This window comes from Ascaphus truei, chromosome 12, assembly GCF_040206685.1.
Source record: "Ascaphus truei isolate aAscTru1 chromosome 12, aAscTru1.hap1, whole genome shotgun sequence".
NCBI lineage: Eukaryota > Metazoa > Chordata > Amphibia > Anura > Ascaphidae > Ascaphus > Ascaphus truei.
The window spans coordinates 39,544,050-39,563,471 of NC_134494.1; the positions used below are offsets into that span (position 1 = coordinate 39,544,050).

General features: G+C 39.1%; 1 protein-coding gene across 1 annotated transcript; it reads left to right on the forward strand.

Moving 5' to 3' along the window:
- Positions 1-10,711: 10,711 nt before the first annotated feature.
- On the forward strand, positions 10,712-18,786 carry OLFML1 (olfactomedin like 1). Its single transcript, XM_075566644.1, has 3 exons — positions 10,712-11,008; positions 15,358-15,646; positions 16,361-18,786. The coding sequence occupies exons 1-3, from the start codon at positions 10,892-10,894 to the stop codon at positions 17,146-17,148; spliced, it is 1,194 nt and encodes a 397-aa protein (XP_075422759.1). The 5' UTR covers positions 10,712-10,891; the 3' UTR covers positions 17,149-18,786.
- The last annotated feature ends 636 nt before the right edge of the window (positions 18,787-19,422 follow it).

The window sequence follows — 19,422 nt, forward strand, 5'->3', positions numbered from 1 at the left end:
GGTCGTCCGTTCCATTCGGCCTTTCCATCGATTTTGGTGGGATCCTTCGAGCCTTTGGGGATATTTACACAAAGTGTGCTGTTTGAACAACAAAGAGAAGAACAACTCTCCACAAGTTAAACCCTTATGGGTTTTAACTCACACTGGCCCGTGTGCGTATTCAACATTATATATTCATATACCCATATCTCCCTATCAGTCTCCATCAGTTCATATACTGATACCTACCTTTGGCACCTTTCTTTCATTTTTGGGGTAATCAAATATCCTGAGGACCTGTGTGTCTATCAACAATCAAGGAGAAGGCGTGGGACTCCAAGAAAGAACTTTCTACAGAGTTAAACCCCGAGGGGCATTTGCTTACACAGGCCCGTGTGAATACTTAGTGTTATTTATTGATTTATTCCACTCCACCAGCTTGGAGTAATTTATCTATTCCACTTCACCATCTTCGATTCTTGTACATTGCTGTTGTCTTGTGCTGATCCGCGCTCCCCTTGTTTTCTCTATTTTCCATGTCCTCCGATGTCAGCAAGAATACATGAAAAAATACAATCTAATGGCCCATAACCCCTTAATCACCTTAGCGGTTAACCCACCCTCCCCCGCTACCCACCCGGGAGGCCTAACCACCCACCTGGAACCCCTATACCCACCCTGTACCCATTGATTGGCATAGTGGTACATCATACCCATATATGGGCATGATAAGCCACTATAGCAGCCAATGGTCACCCTAATAAAAAAGCAGGAAGGCCAAAAATACACAAAAATAAACGATATACACAAGCTCCTAAACACCCCAATTCAAGAAATAAAAGCACAGGCCAACCAAATAAATAAATAAAAGCACTAGACAACCAACCAATTAAATAAATAAATAAATAAATAAAAGCACTAACCAACCAATCAATTTAATAAATAAAAGCACTAGCCAACCAATCAATTAAATAAATAAATAAAAGCACTAACCAAGAAAACAATACATTATTTTTAAACATTAGCCAACAACAAATATTAATTTAAACCACTAGCCAACCCATCAATTAAAACCAGTAGCTAACAAAATAAATAATTAAAAACACTAAACAATCGGAAAATGAAATAAAAACAAGCCATCCAAATTACAAACAATTTAAGCCAAACAATAAACAGAAAAGTAAAAAACAACACTCAATAGGAAAAAAGCATTTACCAAACAATGCATTGGCTGTCACTGTATTTATCTGTACCCTAAAGGGGCACATTATCAGTCAATGGGCAATGAAAAACATAAAAAAAAAAATTACAATAAAAAACCCTGTAAAAATAAAATTACATACATTCAATATTTTTCTTACCTTTAGAAGCATTGACCCTCCGAATCCCGGCGATTCTGCAAGCTCTGGTACATGAGGAACATGGAGGTGCTTGATGAGGGGGAATATAAGTTTTTGTACAGTGACAAATCAAAAGTACCGGTATTTTACCACCTGCCAAAAATTCATAAGAGTGAAGTCAATCCCCCAGGCAGACCCATAGTCTCGGGGATTGACTCACTAAGAGCCAATTTGTCACTGTACATAGACATATTCCTGCAGAAATATGTCACACAACAAAAGGCATACTTAAAGGACACTACAGATTTACTAAATACACTAAGTAAAGTCAGATGGGAAAAGCAATTCTTAATGGCAACATGCGACGTTGTGTCGCTATATACATCAATTGACCATGCAAAAGGCTGTAGAGCCATAAAAAGGTTCTTATTGAAAGATGCTGACCTTGCAGAAATACAAGCAAACTTTATCATTGATGGAATTATGTTTATTCTACAGCATAACTTTTTTTGGTACGAGGGTAATCATTATCTGCAGAAACAAGGAACGGCGATGGGGACCAGGTTCGCCCCGAGCTACGCCAACCTCTTCATGGCATCATGGGAGGAAGATAACATCTGGCCAAATGGAGAGCTTGGGGAGGGCCTGGTCCTCTGGCGTCGTTTCATCGACGATGTGTATCTAATTTGGGGAGACGGAGAAAGTAAGTTACAAGAACTTCTAATAGGCATAGACAATGAAGAACTGAATCTAAAATTCACGAGTGAGTACAGTGACAAACAAGTCAACTATTTAGACCTAGAAATGTATATAGAAAATGATAAAATAAAGACAAAAACTTTTTTTAAGGAAACAGATAAAAACAATTACATTTTGCGGACAAGTTGTCACCTTCCTAGGTGGATGGATGGAGTACCATCCAGTCAGTTCACCAGAATTAAAAGAAACTGCAGTGAGAGAGAAACGTTTTTACAACAATCAAAAAAATTGAAGGAGAGATTCATAGAAAAGAATTATAAGGAGGAGAAGTTAGATGAGGCCTTACTGAAAATAGATAAACTGGAGAGAGAAGATCTTCTGAAACCCAAACTAAAAGACAAAACAGCTAAAAATAAGTCTGACTTTGCGTTCCTCACAAACTACAATGGGGAAGCAAAGAAAATTAGGAAGATTATAAACAAACACTGGGCCATCCTTAAGAATGACCCAGTTTTGGGAAGTGAATTACCAGAACATCCGAATATCATTTTCAGGAAGGCACGAAACCTAAAAACCACATTAGCTCCAAGTATCCTTAAACAGAAAGCAAAGCCCCAGAACTGGTTACAATCAAACAAAGGTTTTCATGGATGCAAGACATGCAGAGCTTGTCAATTCAAATCCAACAACAAAATGGAGTTTACATCAAATATCACAGGGGAAAGGTTCAATATAGAATCTTGTTTGACGTGTAGGTCAGATCATGTGGTGTACCTCCTGGAGTGCCCATATAAATTGCAATATGTGGGGAAGACTGAGAGACCGATAAGAACTAGAATTATTGAACATCTTAGTAGTATTAAAAGATCTCTTTTAACACACAGTCTTTCCAAACATTTCATGGAAAAGCACCAGGGGGACGCCGCTGGTCTGACTTACATGCCCATAGAACATGTTCCAGGCCACTGGCGGGGGGGGAGATCGCAATCTGGAACTCATGAGGAGGGAAACTTTTTGGATCCACAGGTTGCGGACTCTCTCCCCCCAGGGGACTTAACATGGAAATTGAGATAGCACCCTTCTTGTAACCCATGAAATATGCGACACTCTCATGTGCTTGATTGTACTAACTATTTCTCTTGTTTCCTTCTTTTGTTGCTTCCTTTTTTTCTCTCAAAGCGCCAATCTGTTATCCGTTTTTTAGGCTAACAACATTTAAAAATTAATTGTTGTGTCATTGTTCTGTCACTCTGCCTATTATCCTCAAGTTATGCACATTGTAGAATATTTTACTCCATTTGTATGAAAATTATGAAAATAATTTTTTTGAGTCATGCTGTAGATTATTGTGCCGTCTGTATCCCATCAGATTATACACATCCATGTCTGAATGTAAAGCAAACCTCTTAAAATTGTCAATGTGAATATTGAATACATAACCAAGCCCTCTTAATTGTAAATGTGAATTCCTATGACAAAAGAATTTATATATATAACGGAGCCCTCCCGCATTTTTTATCTACCCCACATTGAATAATGTGAGGTAAAATATTTTTCAGAACATTTTTTATTTTTATTTTTATTCTAAAATAATATTTCAATGCCCTTGCTGTTCAAACATGGGATTTTGCCCTCGCAGCATTTGACTTATGTGCTTTAACTCTCTCCCTGCTGGGTCCAAACATGACATTTTTTTCCGTTCTCCAGCATTTAATGCGTTTGCTTTAACCCTCTCCTATCCCAAAAAACCTTATCCCAAAAAACCTTATCGAATCCAACACCCTGTTCCCACGAATTTATATTGTGGGCAAATTAATTCCACAGTGTCACCCCTTAATTATTTGTAATATCTGAACTTAATAATATTAAAGGAACAGACAATCCTATCACCTCTCTCTTGCATAATTATACTTGTTATATCAGGTTAATTGTAACATCATATAGAAAAGGGAGAGGATCCAATTCCCATTTAAAACAAGTGCTCCCTTATGCATATAGATGCCGAGATGGTAATTAGTGCTGACCATTTTAAATACACAAGTGTTTTTGATTAAATACCAATCATGGAGGGTATATATCGATACTGGAGAGTAGGGGGCGGTACACTCCTGAGGAAGCCACGCACCCTATTGGCGAAACGCGTAGAGTGGTAGCTGTCCTGAGAGGAGAGAATTTGTAGCAGAACTCACACAACCGCGACCGGAAGTGACGTATCGGGACTAAACGGAAGTGACGTATCGGGACTAAACGGAAGTGACGTATCGGGGCCAGCCAGGCGGGACCATCCACCCGAGAGGGAGCTCCATGCAAAGACCCTTACAGCGTCCGAAATCACCAACGATTTGGACTGGTACAACATACCCCAGCGGGAGCCCACGAGGGGAAGAGTCCTAGAAGATGGTGTTCAACGCCGGAGGTGGAGAGTCCCAGAGTGGTGTCCCACGCAGAGTCACACCGGAGGAGGCGGGTGAGCCTGAAGCTAACAGCTTTCTCTCCTTGATCACAATGAATGTGATACACGCATTAAATCACTTGTTTTTATTGTAAGTGTTCATTTTTAACCCCATAAAGTCGAGTTTTTTATAGTACTGGTCTGCACTATGGTTATCTTTTCTTCTGCATACACATTGCTGCTGAGCTGAGAGTTGGAGTCTCCACATCCCTGGTTGAGAAATCCTCCTGGCAGAGACCATTGTGTCAAAACCGCCTGTTTTTGACTTACATCTTGTAAGTAGGCAACACTTATGAGCCAAGATCTAACATAGATTTCATACACTAGTTATAAAACTGTCTGCACTTAGATTGTTTTGTCTTTTTGTTCTATTTCCCTTTATGCTCCCCCTGGAATGCAAATGGAAAGCTCTGGTACCGCGACGTCATCAAAATCAATCTAACGCCACCCACCTTGAAGATCCGTAACAGGTAACAAAATTCTTCTTTTATCTTCTTTCCTCATCTGTCATTATTTTTATCTTTTCTTTAATCTTCTATCTTCATCTGTCAGTCCAAAACCCAATGGTAAATCCAGGACAAGATGTTCTCTCTCGTTGTCTCCTTCCTGTTAAATGAGGCGTCCATGCCTTATATAGGTCCTGTGACATCATACTTTCAGGTCAGATGGTACAGCTCCAATCTGATTGGACGCTGTATCATGTGCCCACCTTTTTTTTTTTTTTTTTTTTAAGGATGTGACGTCATCTGCAAGGGAGGTACGTCACATCCTTAAAACCACATGGCTATATCACATGGTATTACAGCCAATGGGATTGAAGACAATCCCATTGGTTGCTATACCATGTGATAGGTTACATTAGTTCAAAAGGATGTGACATCACTTTATTGGATGACGACCACCTGAGGAAACCCGGACACCCACGGGGACAACTCAAGGGCCCCCAAACACCCGTGGGGACCACCCAAGGGCCCCTGCCGGCCTCTGGTATCATTCCTGTGCATAAAAACGAAAAATTGTTTTTATGTGTGTTAGGGGAGTATAGGGGTCGTTGGGGGCTCAGGGGGTGGGTGGGTTGTGTATTGGCAGGTAGTACATATTGCAATGTCTATTGGGGGCAATTGCCTCCAATAAACCTGCTATTGTGCCTTAACCCCATCATTGCCTTAGCGGCTATCCGCTAAGGTAATGAAGCTGCTTAAATGTAAATTTTATTAATAGTGTGCTAGAGCAGGGGGTCTCCTGAGCTGAACCACATTGGTTTCAGCCTCGGGGGCCCCCTACTTCATGAGATACAGGCCCCGTTATGGTGTGTCGGTATCCCACTGCAGGATTTAAATCCCACGGTCACGGGATGAGGGAGATTTAAAAGCATAGGAGATACCAGCACCCCATAACGGGGCCTGTATCTCATGAAGTAGTGGGTTCCCGAGGCTGAAACCCATGCGGTTCAGCTCAGGAGACCCCCTGCACATGTACACTATTATTAAAATCAATATTTTTAGTGCACGATCGCCTGTAAGAGCCGTGCATGGAGACGCAGCGTCTCCATACAGATCTTACAGGCTGCATTTTTTTCTATCAGCTATCGTGCTACAGAATTTATAGCGCGATAGCACTGATACAAAAAACAGGTCAGACGAGAGTGCATTTTTTTTATCGAACTTAAAAAAATGGCCATCACTTCTTGGTGAATCCCGCTTTCGGCTTCACGTCTTATAGCATGATTAAAAAATGGATTGTCGCACGCAGAAGCACTGATTTTATCACTGCTTTGTGACTAGGCCCCTATGCTTTAATAACCCTAGTCCCAACCGCTTCCCCCCCAGTGTCCCCCCCAGCATCCCCTTCCCTCTTCGTGCTGCTGTTCGATGTACAGCCTCCCCCCCATCCCTTATTGTCACTTTCCTTGTCACCGTTTTATCACCCTTCCAGTGTATTCAAACATCCCTCTCTCACCCCACCTCACCTGCATCACTCTGGTTCTTTTTTTTCTTTTCTAATCTCTGTTTAAGTCACAGAATCCTTTGTAAATCAGTATCGCTGACCCGAGGAAGAGAGGAAACCTCTCAAGAGTTTGTCTTACTATATCAATTGTTAGTCCAAATAAAAAAGGTATCACTTAATACTGAAGTACTCATTTATTCTGCACTATCGCAACTGGACTAACACGGCTATTTCCGTTATATATATATATATACACACAGATATACAGATGCCGGGTGCACACTTAAAGTGCAATGAAGAACAAAATGGTACTTAGCAGAGAATGAGGTGCAGGGAACGCCAACAATTTCAATTGATAAACAGCAGCAAGAAGTCTACAGCACTCTCCAAATGATAGAAGAAATCACAGATTTATTAATACATCAGGCAAACCAATGTAAGTGAATTAGCATGTAATGATGAAGTAATGATGCGTGTGAATAAAGTAAGTGTGATTAGTTGATATGTTTAAACATGCTAATTCACTGCACACTTTAAAATATATCATTCATGAACACTCATTCAGTCTGTACAACTTGTCTGGGTGTACACCCAATTAAAATATAGTGTATACAATTGACATACTTATTGATAGAAAACTTTGTATAATATGTATTTGGATGTTTTTTGCTTTTTTTTTTTCTATATTATATCAAGTTACACTGTATGAAGGGTTAATTTCATTGACCCCATTATGCATGTATGCTTATCTTTATTTATATAGCACCATTAATGTACACAGCACTTCACAGCAGTAATACAATGTGACAATCATATAAATAACAAATAACTATAAATAACACATCATGGGAATAAGTGCATCAGACATAAAAGTAACATCGTGGAAGAGGAGTCCCTGCTCCGAAGAGCTTACAGTCTAATTGGTGGGGAGAACGTACAGAGACAGTAGGAGGGAGTTCTGGTAAGTGCATCTGCAGGGGGCCAAGCTTTATGTATCCTGTGTATAGTATTAGCCACAGTGCTATTCATATGCTTCTTGAAGCAAGTGTGTCTTAAGGTGGTCTTAAAGTTGGATAGAGAGGGTGCTAGTCGGGTACTGAGGGGAAGGGCATTATACAATACTGTTGTTGTTTTACAGCAGCACATTCAATTGACATCTCTCCCTTTATTTATTTACCATATTTTATTTTATATTTTAAAAAAATTACAACAATGTGCATTGTAATATGTATCATGTTATTTTATGGTAATCTGTTATGGAATTAATTCATTAAAAGAGTTCATTGTTCTTATGTATCCATGCACCTTTAAATGTTTTCATTGGTTGGGAACCTCCACCTCTGATTGAATTGCAATACAGGTGCTTGAAGTGTATATATGTGGACTCTGGTTACACTGCTCCCATATGCCCCTGAGGAAGTGGCTTTCTATGCGACGAAACGCGTAGGGCCATTTTCATTGGTGCTCCGGCAGGCATGTCATCTGACGCTGTGTGCCGAGCCATGCCCCTCTATCATGGACACAACTGGGGACTTTTGAAATCAGCTGCTTTGCCGGCTCTTGTGTCTATACATCTGGCACTGCGGTGAGGATTCCCTGCGGCTTCACCGGAGCCTACCCACCCCATTTCTATGCCCCAGGACATCTGAAATGCATCCGGATTGGACTCGACGGAGGTCGTCCTTGTCTGGGGCTAGTGGTGGTGAGGTGTTCCATCTAATCTCCTACTTCACAGCCCAGCAGCTAGTCCCTACCCGCTGGCAGGTTTTCATTATTGCGATTTTACGAAAACACGTTTGTGAGTGCGCATTTTTACGGATTCTCTCTAATCCATTATTGTATTAAACTGTAATACACTATGGGGCATGCACTTCGGTTTTTTGTATGTGTGTGTATATATATATATATATATATATATATATATATGCAAATATAGCTGTATGCTCATCTGCATGTCTTAGGCAGGTCTGCAACCCCGCCTTTCCCTATATATATACATAAATACATACATACATACATACATGCTGTGGCACTCCATTAGAAACAGCAAAGATAGTGTTTTTTGCTACTAAGCATCTCTAAAAACTCCAATATTTGAAATGTACAGTATCATATAAAGGCTACAGTGCTTGTTCTATTGAATTCCACCAATACTGTAGGGGATACTGTACTTTACTACAAACACTTCTACATGAGGGAATTCAGCCACAGTGTTCAATTAAAAGCACCAAATTATATATAAAAAAAAAAAAAAAAGATTTGCCTGTGACTAAAATAAATATTCCAGGTCTCATTTTGTAAATCAGTGACTTTAGTAAAAACAACTTCGATTCACTGAAGGTCGTTAAATATTTGGTGCTAGGGAAAAATATCACTGTGCAATATTTTTGACGTATTAAATACTCATTCACTTCGCATGAAATATGCGCTATACGGTGGTTTGCGCATAATGCAGGGAATCAGCGAGAGTCACTATCGCAATTTTCGCCATTCATTGACAAAAACCTGATGGATTGGAAATGGAAAACTTTGCTAGCGTAAGGTAATACCATAATGATCATTACAGTACTGTTTGGCTGCAAAGTGATTTAACTTCTTCGATGCCGGAGGGTCTACTAGTGCTTTCCAAAGAAGTGCTGCAGCGGCCATTCTAAACATAGTCCAGATAGAACGCCTGCCTGGGGCAGCTGATAAAAATCTGTCATTCTCGGAGGCAGCCCAAATATTGGAGGCAATAGCCATGTATCAGACTTTAATGAGTGAATAAGTCATACTCATTTGCTTGCGCCGCAATATAAATATTTCATATTAAAATTGACAATATTCCCTGATATCAGCAAAAAAATTTTTTGCAAATATTGGTCTTTAGTGAATTACCGACCTGAAGATAAATTGATTGTCAAGAATTATTTCTAATTTAATTTAGGCAATAAACAAATGATATGCCACAATCTTAACTAATCTAACACTCTCGCATAAACCGTTGTTCGTCAGCTCACAGTAACTTGTTCTAGGTTTTTGTAAGTAAAGGGGGAACTCGCCATCAACATTTCACTTCATTGAATATCAATTACAAAAAAACAAAACGTACATTCTTCGCTTTCACTTCCACTTTGCTTACAAAGCTTGTTTGCCTGTTATTTTAAATAGAGCAGAAAGGAATCCAGTTTCATTGAAGATGTTATCATTGAGGTCTATTATCATCTTGACAAGTTAACCAGATGGAATAATGAACTCAAAGATTTTCTTGGCCTGGAAAAGCACAAATAAAACACTTTCTGAAAGTCCCCAAAGTCATTTTAAACTACTCAAACATTTTGGTTACAAAAATAATATAAATACATGTTCTATTATAAATTAACTTATTTAGTGGATAAAAATAGTTTAAAGGAGCAATCCACCATTGTATCTGTGGTGTCCCCAGAGATGCACCACGCTATTCTCAGCTCTAGGGACCCCACCGTTTCTGAGATACAGTGGCGGCCGCCTTTAACCTCCTGCGGCCGTTTCCCCGCGATTTTTTAAATCGCGGGCAGATGCGGCATGTTTTCGGCCGTTTTGGGCGCCGCGGGCGCTTTCATTGTCTAGCGCTAAGCGCTTTCATTGTCTAGCGCTATTAGCGCTATCTGGTGAATGCGGGACGCGCGGCAAAGTCTGTGAGAAACGTAAAACATCCCCGAATTTTTTCGGGGATGTAGGAGGTTAAAAGGTGCCGCGGCTGTACTTGCTGATGAAGGTAACGGTATTGCTTCCTCGTTTTGAAAAAGGGGGTTTAAATGGTTGTCCAATAGGAAGCCACAACCAACCATGATTCTATTTGTGCAAGATTTGGCAGCCATTTTGTAACCCCTGGAGGGAGATTTAAACCCGATAATTTCACCAGTATGTATCTCAGAAACCGAGAGCTGAAAATAGCAGCGTTTGGCACCTGTGGCGTGGGTTCCTATCCTGTACAAAAAATGGGGGGTGAAAAAAACCCATAAATAAATCATTTTGGACTCCGTGTGTGTGATCAGCATTGCATGACTTGGCTTCCATGTTACAATTTTCTTTTCCGTTCTCTTTTTATCAAGTTATGAAACAGTACTCTTTTCACTTGAAATTCTGTCATCTAACTCTGTTTATAGACAGACTATTGTTCCACCTCAAATGAAATACAGTAAGGGGAGAATATTTTTTTTGTGTTAAATAACAGTTGCAGATGTCTCGAATGATTTATGACTCAGTGCTGAACATATGGAACTGATCACAACCAACTAACAAGCTGGCAATACGCCTCTAGAAAGAATATCTATCCAACTCACGGATTTCTGCTAGCGGAGAGCCTTTCAAACACAAGAAGCAGGTCTTAACCAACTGGTTTTTTTTTTACATAAAAGCTTCCATATCGAAAGACACATTTTTGTTACACAGGATCATTTGGGCTTTAACAGATCACCACAGGTTGTAAAGGGATTCCCAGAAGATATTGACAATGTTTTACATTCACGTTTTACTTTTCTTTGTTTTAAATGCTGACATTGCTGCTCGGTGTAAAGCCCAAGATGCGACAATGACCCGTTACATTGAAAGACGTATTTTGAGTTTAGAGGTATGTTTTATTGCGGTTAATATCTCAAAGCGTTTCAATTGGCTTTTGACATTTTGCTTTAAACATAGCAGACATTGGAATGCATAAAGTGTGTGGTTTTCAAAAGTTATATTGCACTGTATAGTGTAAGTACGGATATAGGATAAAGTATCTGTTGTAGCATAGGTAGGACTTGATCGATGTATGTCTTTTTTCAACCTCATCTACTATGTAACTGTGTAACTATGTAACTATGTAACTATGTAACGTTTAAGACCTTTGAACAAATCATTATGATGGCTTTTGTATGTGAACTTGTACAACCTATGAGTAAGGGAGATGTCACTAAACCAATACAGTTACTAAAGCTCTAAAACTTTGTTTTAAATACATGCCGACCGACTTTAAACCGGAATCATAACATTACATTACACAAAGTTGCATAATCTGTTAATTGTAATGCACAAGCGTGAGAAATAGGCTAATGTGTGTGTGTGTGTGTGTGTGTGTGTGTGTGTGTGTGTGTGTGTGTGTGTGTGTGTGTGTGTGTGTGTGTGTGTGTGTGTGTGTGTGTGTGTTACATAGGTCTACTCTAGGCGATTCAGCATAGTACAGTTGACTAACAGCGGTCTACACTGTGAATATTATTTATTCATTTATTTTGGAAGGCTGAAATCAGTAATGTCTTTAAATGTATTTGTTGACAAGATAAATAAGATCATGGGATGAAAGTTTGAACGGTGCATTTCTCAGTATAACAGCGTAACTACCACTTCATATTTTAAAAATGCTGCACGTCGTACTTATTTTAAGCACATAGTGGTAGATCCTTAGAAGTCCGCTAAATCTGGGCCACTAACGTGACATAGGTCAGCTTCTCTGGATTTACGGGTACCCTCAAAGCTCATTAGCATACACTTAACGCCGTGTCAAGTTAGCGCTGCCTTGCATTAGCGTCAAATAACATGGCGTCAAGCCTGCCTCAGCCAAACATGGCGTTACTTCTATCAAGTCCCTGAATAGTTATTTAATTAACATTAAAAAAAAGAGAAGATAAGAGAGGAAAAGAACCCGGTAAATAATAATATGATAGTTACATCATGCCTAACTGTGGCCTTACACTTACCCTGTAAAATATCTATTTCAGAGTCTGGATGAAACACCACCTTTTTCTATGACCTAACTAACGTTAGATTGTAAGATCTTCGGGACTCCTTTTTCCTGTTATTTTTATGTCTTAACCCATTATGTGTTGTATTATTATGTCCCGTGTACTACTGCTATGTAGCACTATGCACATTGATAGCGCTATATAAATAAAGATCTAAATGCATAGGTTACGTTAAATCCCTGAGGATATGCGTTGTTTTTTTTCCGTATCATTAGCATGACCGCCCATTATAATAACGCATGGGCTCGCAACAGCTGAAAACAGCACTTAACACATCGTTACCGAGCTTTGAAGATCCCCGATAGCACTTAATGATACGCTAACAGCACTTAACACATCGTTACCGAGCTTTGAAGATCCCCGATAGCACTTAACGATACGCTAACTGAACGTAACATATCGTTAAGTATTTAACGGACTACTGAGAATCTACATATATAATATATTCAAATCAAAATAAATTACCCACCGCCAATCAATTGTGATAACATGTACATGTGTACATGTTAAATGAAATGTTTCTTTAGACTTACTAGTTTACAAAGTTTTAAAAAAGTGAGTATATGGCCATGGTTTCTACGCTATAGAAATCTCCTTTTCGTCTTTGTCTTACAGTAACAGTATAATTTAATCGTTTTTTTTTTAACTCATTGCTATAATTTGTCTACTTATTTACTCATTTATAACTTGTTACATGCATAATATTATAGAACATTTAAACATGCATTTCAAACACGGGTACTACTATAACTTACATTGTGTTAATGCTTCAACGTAGCTGTAATAAAAATGACGGGGAATATTAAGTTGTTTAATCAATCTGGTGCTTCGGGGGTTAACGTTGGATGTATGTATGTATATCTATATTTATATAGCGCCATTAATGTACATAGTGCTTCACAGCAGTAATATACGTGACAATCATATAAATAAAAAATAATAAAAATAACAGATCATGGGAATAAGTGCTTCAGACTTAAAAATGTACATTTAGGATGAGGAGTCCCTGCTCAGAAGAGCTTACAATCTAATTGGTAGGTAGGAAGGACGTACAGACACAGTAGGAGGGGATTCTGGTAAGTGCGTCTGCAGGGGGCCAAGCTTTATTTATCAGGTGTATAGTATTAGCCGCGGAGCTACTCATAAGCAGGTGTGTTTTAAGGTGGATCTTAAAGGTGGATAGAGAGGATGCTAGTCAGGTGTTGAGGGGAAGGGCATTCCAGAAGTGTGGGGCAGTCAGTGAGAAAGGTTTAAGGTGGGACAGGGCTTCAGATTCAAAGGGGTTAGAGAGAAGACATCCTTCATCGAAACGCAAGAGTCAGGATTGTGCATAGCGAGAAATTAGGGCTGAGAGAGGGCAGAAGAGTGAAAAGCTTTAAAAGTGAGGAGGAGAATTGAGTGTGAGATGCGGGATTTGATAGGAAGCCTTGATACCCTGATATCCAAAACCTATGCCAAACTATATAGGAACAAATCCTCCTTAAGTCTGCTGGTCAGAAAGCGCATAGTACAGCAGATGCTAATACCAATTATAGACTATGGGGACATAGTATACGGCTCGGCACCCCAAACTCAACTTGGCAAACTTGATACCCTCTACAACTCAATATGCCGCTTTGTCCTCCAATTCTATTACAACACACATCACTGCGAAATGCTCAAATAACTAGATTGGTCATCACTTGAGTCTAGGTGCAAAGTTCATCTTTCCTGTTTTGCCTTCAAATACTTTCTGGGCAAGCTACCCGCCTATCTGAACAAGCTCCTCACCCCTACCACATGCAGCACTTATCATCTGAGATCTGACTCCAAAAGACTGTTCGAGGTTCCACGGTTCAACAAAGTATCTGGCCGCTCCTCCATCTCTTACCAAGCACCCCACAACTAGAACAGTCTGCCGGAGACTCTCACTGCCGCCACCAGTCTAAGTTCTTTCAAAATTAAAGCTGTCTCATGTTTTAATCTGGTCTGTAAATGTTATATACGCCTATAATATATCATCTTTACCTGTGCATGCAATGTCTTGTATATAATGTATTATCCTGCTCACTTAATGTAACTATGTATTTGTAACCATGTATTTGTCATCATAACTCTGCACTACCAGCCCTGACCTCTCCTCTCCTGCAGATTGCCATACCAGCAATATTACTATTTTATTCCTTCCTTTTTACCTTGCTACATTTCCTGACATCCAAATACTAAGAGCTTTTAGTTGATACCTAGTTCCAGCCATGAATACGGATCTATAAACTAATAAGGAATATATTACTGTAAATTACTATTATACCACTGTCAACCTTACGTTAATACATGTAATGTCTTGTATATAATGTATAACCCTGTTAATGTAAAGTAACTATGTATTTGTAACCGTGTATCTGTCATCATAACTCGGTGCCCAGGACATACGTGAAAACGAGCGGTAACTCTCAATGTATTACTTCCTGGTAAAACATTTTATAAATAAAATACAGTATGGTAACATACTCTTTAGGGATTTCTGTTTGTTTTATCCTTTTATTTTAAGAACCGGTTCTGCATTTATTGTTAATATGTTCTTGTAATAATATTTTTATGTAATCTAAGCACTGTCTTTTTGTATATTAAAGCCAAACTTTAATAAGTGATGCGTTGGGCTCTGATTGAACTGTTGCACGCTTTGCAGAGAGTAAAGTACATTTTCGGACACATTTTGCTACAACAGTTTTTTGTGTGTTAAGTGCATAGTTTTTCTTGATTAAACAGGGACCTGAGACCCTGTCAGATATATATATAATTACATATTTTTGCATATTTCTCAGGTGGTGGCAGTGTATAGATATGATTGCAATCGAGTAAGGGGTTAATATTAACTCATTGAAAGTACCTTGCGCAGGAGAAAGGTGAGTTGGCTAGAGTAGCCGTGTATATAAACCCTGTTTGCATATCTAACTCACATGCTCACAAGTGTGCTGCTCGTGACAGGTGGTATATGGGGACGGATTGAGGGGAGATATTCTTCAATTGAGGGACCTTTGTGAAGGTCAAAAGTGGGCCAGCTAAAGCGCTGTATAGTAACCCTTGTCCCGTATGTAGGTCACGTGCTCACAGGTCTCACAGGTCTCACAGGTGTGCCACGTGTGGCAGTAGTAAACGCTTAGTGCGCATTTTAAACAGAGTTGTATTCAATATATTGAAAATCTATCATGTATTTCAGGATAGGTTAAACAAATGTGAACAAGATATACATCAATATGTGCAGGAATTTAAGGAACTGTCACATAAGATTGTGTCACGTCTGGATGGTCTCAACAATTATAAAACTGAACTGAGGAATGAGATAGAGAATTTGTTGGCAAGAGTTGAAAGAGCTGAATGGGACATTGACTATTTGGAATCTACGACCTCGTCTAATACATGCCTTGAAGTTGATGAACAGTTAGTTGAAAAACAGCTAAAGGAACATGCAGAAGAGAAAAGAAAAACGCAGCTTAAACTTAACACAAGTAAGTAACTAGAGACGGGTACACTTTTAGTAATGTAATAACACTATGGTTCATGTATAAATGTGTATACACAGCAGTCCTGTACATGTACTGTACAGGTAGATAAGAGTTGAATAACCCCGAAAAAGGTTATTCAAGTGTACCTTACATTCAAAATTGTAATTCAGATTCAAAAACCTCTGTTTCCGTCTGTGCCTTACTAATAATACTAATAAAAACACATTTGCATGGCGCAATCTCTGCTTGCTATCAGTAGAGTTAAGTTAGGAGAAAAAAAGAAAAAGAGGGTCATCAAACATTGGCAGTTTCTTCAAAATAACAAGGTTTATTTATTTGAAATGGTTTATCACCAGCACATCTTGCACCTCTCTCACTATTCATAGCAATGGTGAGAAGGGATAGCGTATTGGTTAAAACTCACTTTTATCAGTTTGTGCCTTAGGGACATTGCTCACTGCACCTATCATTTGTAGTACCGCACTCTCTGTGTCTACACTGTATACATTATAATTGAAAGGTGAAATGTCATTAAGAAAACTGAACGAGAGCTTTTATTATCCAAGTCTTCTAGTTATGAGAAAAAATAATAATAATAAAAATATTAGGAATAATAAAACATCTGATAGGATACCACCTGACAAATAATTTAAAAGACTTTCCTGCAAATGTAAAATATAATTAATAATGTGTTTTTTTTGTTTTTATTTCATTCAGGTTGTAACAATATGCTTGCAAACTTCAAATCTCACAAAACTGTTAAAAAAGCTGGAGATGCCCTTGGCTCTTGGATTCAAACTGCAGGTAACGGCTCACAGGAGATATATTTCTTCAGTGGCGCCAAAAATAATGTTCTTTTAAAATTTGCAAATATCGAGGATTTCACCGACAGCGATTATATGCAAAAAGCTGAAAATGACACCCTGCCGTATTTCTGGCAGGGCACTGGTCATATCGTCTACAACGATTTCCTTTTTTTCCACAGAAACGGAACATTAAATGAAATTATTAAATACAATCTCCAGAAAAGTAATGTTACACACTGGATGGGTTTACACGGTGCTGGTCACATACCTGCCTACCAACTTTCCCCTTTCACAAAAATTGACCTTGCAGTGGATGAGCAAGGACTGTGGGCAATTCACGCGGATGCAAGCATTGGTGGAAATATTGTCCTTACTAAGATCGACCATGGCAATATGGTTGCTGAACATGTATGGGATACATCTTGTGATAGCAAAAATGCTGAAGCAGCCTTTGTAATGTGTGGAACATTATATGTTGTTTACAACAGCCCGAGTGGTGGCAGATCTCATATTGAATGCATATATGACACCTCACAAATTATTACTGCTCATGCGGCTCCTACATTATATTTCCCAAAGCGGTACAGCAGTCATTCCTCTCTACATTATAACCCAGTAGACCAAAACCTGTATGCTTGGGATGAAGGATACCAAATTCTGTATAAATTTGACACAAGAGCAAAATTTGAAAATCATTGAGAGCAAACTAAAAATCTGACCACAATAGATGAAAAGGCAGAGAAAGCATGCAACACATCACCATTAAAAACAAAAGAAAACAAAACACATTTATATTACAGATAATACACATTTACCTAATATTTTTATTTATCCTTATATAGAATAGGGAAACAAAAGCTGTTTCTTAACAAAACAAACACCATAAACGCTAAATAGAAGAGAGAGAGGTAGAGAGATGGATTGCGAGAGTGATAAAGTGAAGGTCCAAAAATCATATCTGCATTGCTATTAAAAATGCCACAATTTTGATCATTATACAAGTGCTATGACTTGTAATTAGTGTGAGTGTATGAATGTTGGTACCCAGCTTTTATTGGTGGTCAGAGATTCAATCCCATGCGTATTTGTAGGGTGTGTGAATGCAGACGGCATATTCCCTTGTTTCTTGCAGCAGCAATATTACTTTATTATTTTTTTCTTATTATTTTAATATGTAAGGCATGTGACAATGTATCAGAATAATACACAGCCCCAGTGCTTAACCACCACAGTGGTAAATGGTGCAGTGGGAAGGTGACAGAAGAGAGACACCCGAGCACCCACATTAATGCTTGGATGTTATAACATATGGTATCAATTCTTGGGATAAGTAGAATTCAGGATGTATCGACCCAATGAATTATATGGTAAGTTCAACCATAATACAAAAGATGAGAAAAAGATGAGAAAATCTAACATAGCGTGATACTGTATGACATTTTAATAAAAAACAGACACTCAGAATCTCACTCACGGATTCCCTGGTCTTTTGCGTTTTGTATAAGTGTGCGACTGGTAATCCCGCAGTGTCCTAGGTTACTAGTCCCTCCGATCTTGCATAGTGGTCTCAGCGTCCAGCTCGCTCCCAGAAGCCAGTATGCTGATGTCATCACAAGGTGCTCAACAGCTGATCGTCGGACTCGCCTCCGTTTAGTCCCGGGTAGCCGGTCGCTTCCACACAAGGGCAATGGCAATAGCTCACCCTCAATGTATATGTAACCCTGTTTACCCCACCCGGTCTCACATAGGGTCTCCCAGGGGAAATGCTACTCCGAGACTAAGGTATATTTTACAGTAGTGAAGTTTGTTTTTCCCCCGGTGCTGAAAGGATATAAAAAGCAATTCCAGTATTTTGCTGCTGTTAGAGAAGTGGATAATTAAAGTATAATATACAGTATTTGATTGTATTAAGTGAAGGTTTTTTCCGAACCCTGTTTAGGGCTATAAAAATGTGGGAAGATTGGCAATTGTCTTGAACGTTTTCCACTTTTGAATAATCTTTCTCACTGTAGAATGATGGACTTTAACTTGTTTAGAAATGGCCTTATAACCCTTCCCAGATTGATGGGCAGCAACAATTGCTTATCTAAGATCATTGATGATGTCTTTCCTCCTTGGCATTGAGTTAATACACACCTGAATGCTCCAGAGCAGCAAACTGCTAAAACTTCGGCTTTTATAGAGCTGGTCACACTTGCTGATGATCAATTAATCAAGGGCATTTGATTAGCAGCACCTCTCTGCTACTTAGCATCTTAATTCCCGTGGAAGCAGTAAGGATGTACTTAGTTTTTCACACATAGCTTCTTCATTTTGGCTTTATTTTTGTTAAATAAATCACGGTGTAATATGTCATGTGTTGTTGTTCATCTGAGGTTGTATTTACCTAATTTTAAGACCTGCTAAGGAAAAGATGATTGTTATTATGTCCTGATATGTAAAACCATAGAATTCAAAGAGGGCGTACTTTCTTTTTCACACAACTGTATATATTTCCCACTTCTGTCTGATGAATGGCCCCTTACAGGGTCTATGGGCAGTAGAGAATCCCCCAGGGGTTGATTTAGAGTGCCGTATGGGTAAATACAGAGAGGGTGTTGGAAGGGGGGTGGAGGAGAGAGGTGTATCTGTAGTTAATATCTTCTTTATTTCTCCCGATGTCCCAAATCCTATATTTCCTTAGTAATAAGGCATCTGTGTAGTTTAGAGTAGACAGGAGTTCACTCAGAATGCTGGGGTATGAGGTGAAGGGGAGATCTGGCTGCTGCTATTTGAAATCGAGCCAGGATGGCTACACATAGCCTGTGATATGTGAGGACTCTTGTAGTTGGGATAGGTAATAATTTAAACTATATACCTCATATCTCGACACCCCGTAAGTCCCCGAGCGCAGATCTGAGCAGTGTTTCCCCCTGCCTTTATCTTGCTGCCTCGCAACAGACTTCCTTGGCGTGTGACGTCACGCTATGACCT

Coding starts and splice junctions, on each gene's coding strand:
- OLFML1 (XM_075566644.1), top strand. CDS start 10,892: ATGTTTTACATTCACGTTTTACTTTTCTTTGTTTTAAATGCTGACATT. Junction 11,009..15,357: donor GACGTATTTTGAGTTTAGAG/GTATGTTTTATT, acceptor CATGTATTTCAG/GATAGGTTAAACAAATGTGA. Junction 15,647..16,360: donor GCAGCTTAAACTTAACACAA/GTAAGTAACTAG, acceptor TATTTCATTCAG/GTTGTAACAATATGCTTGCA.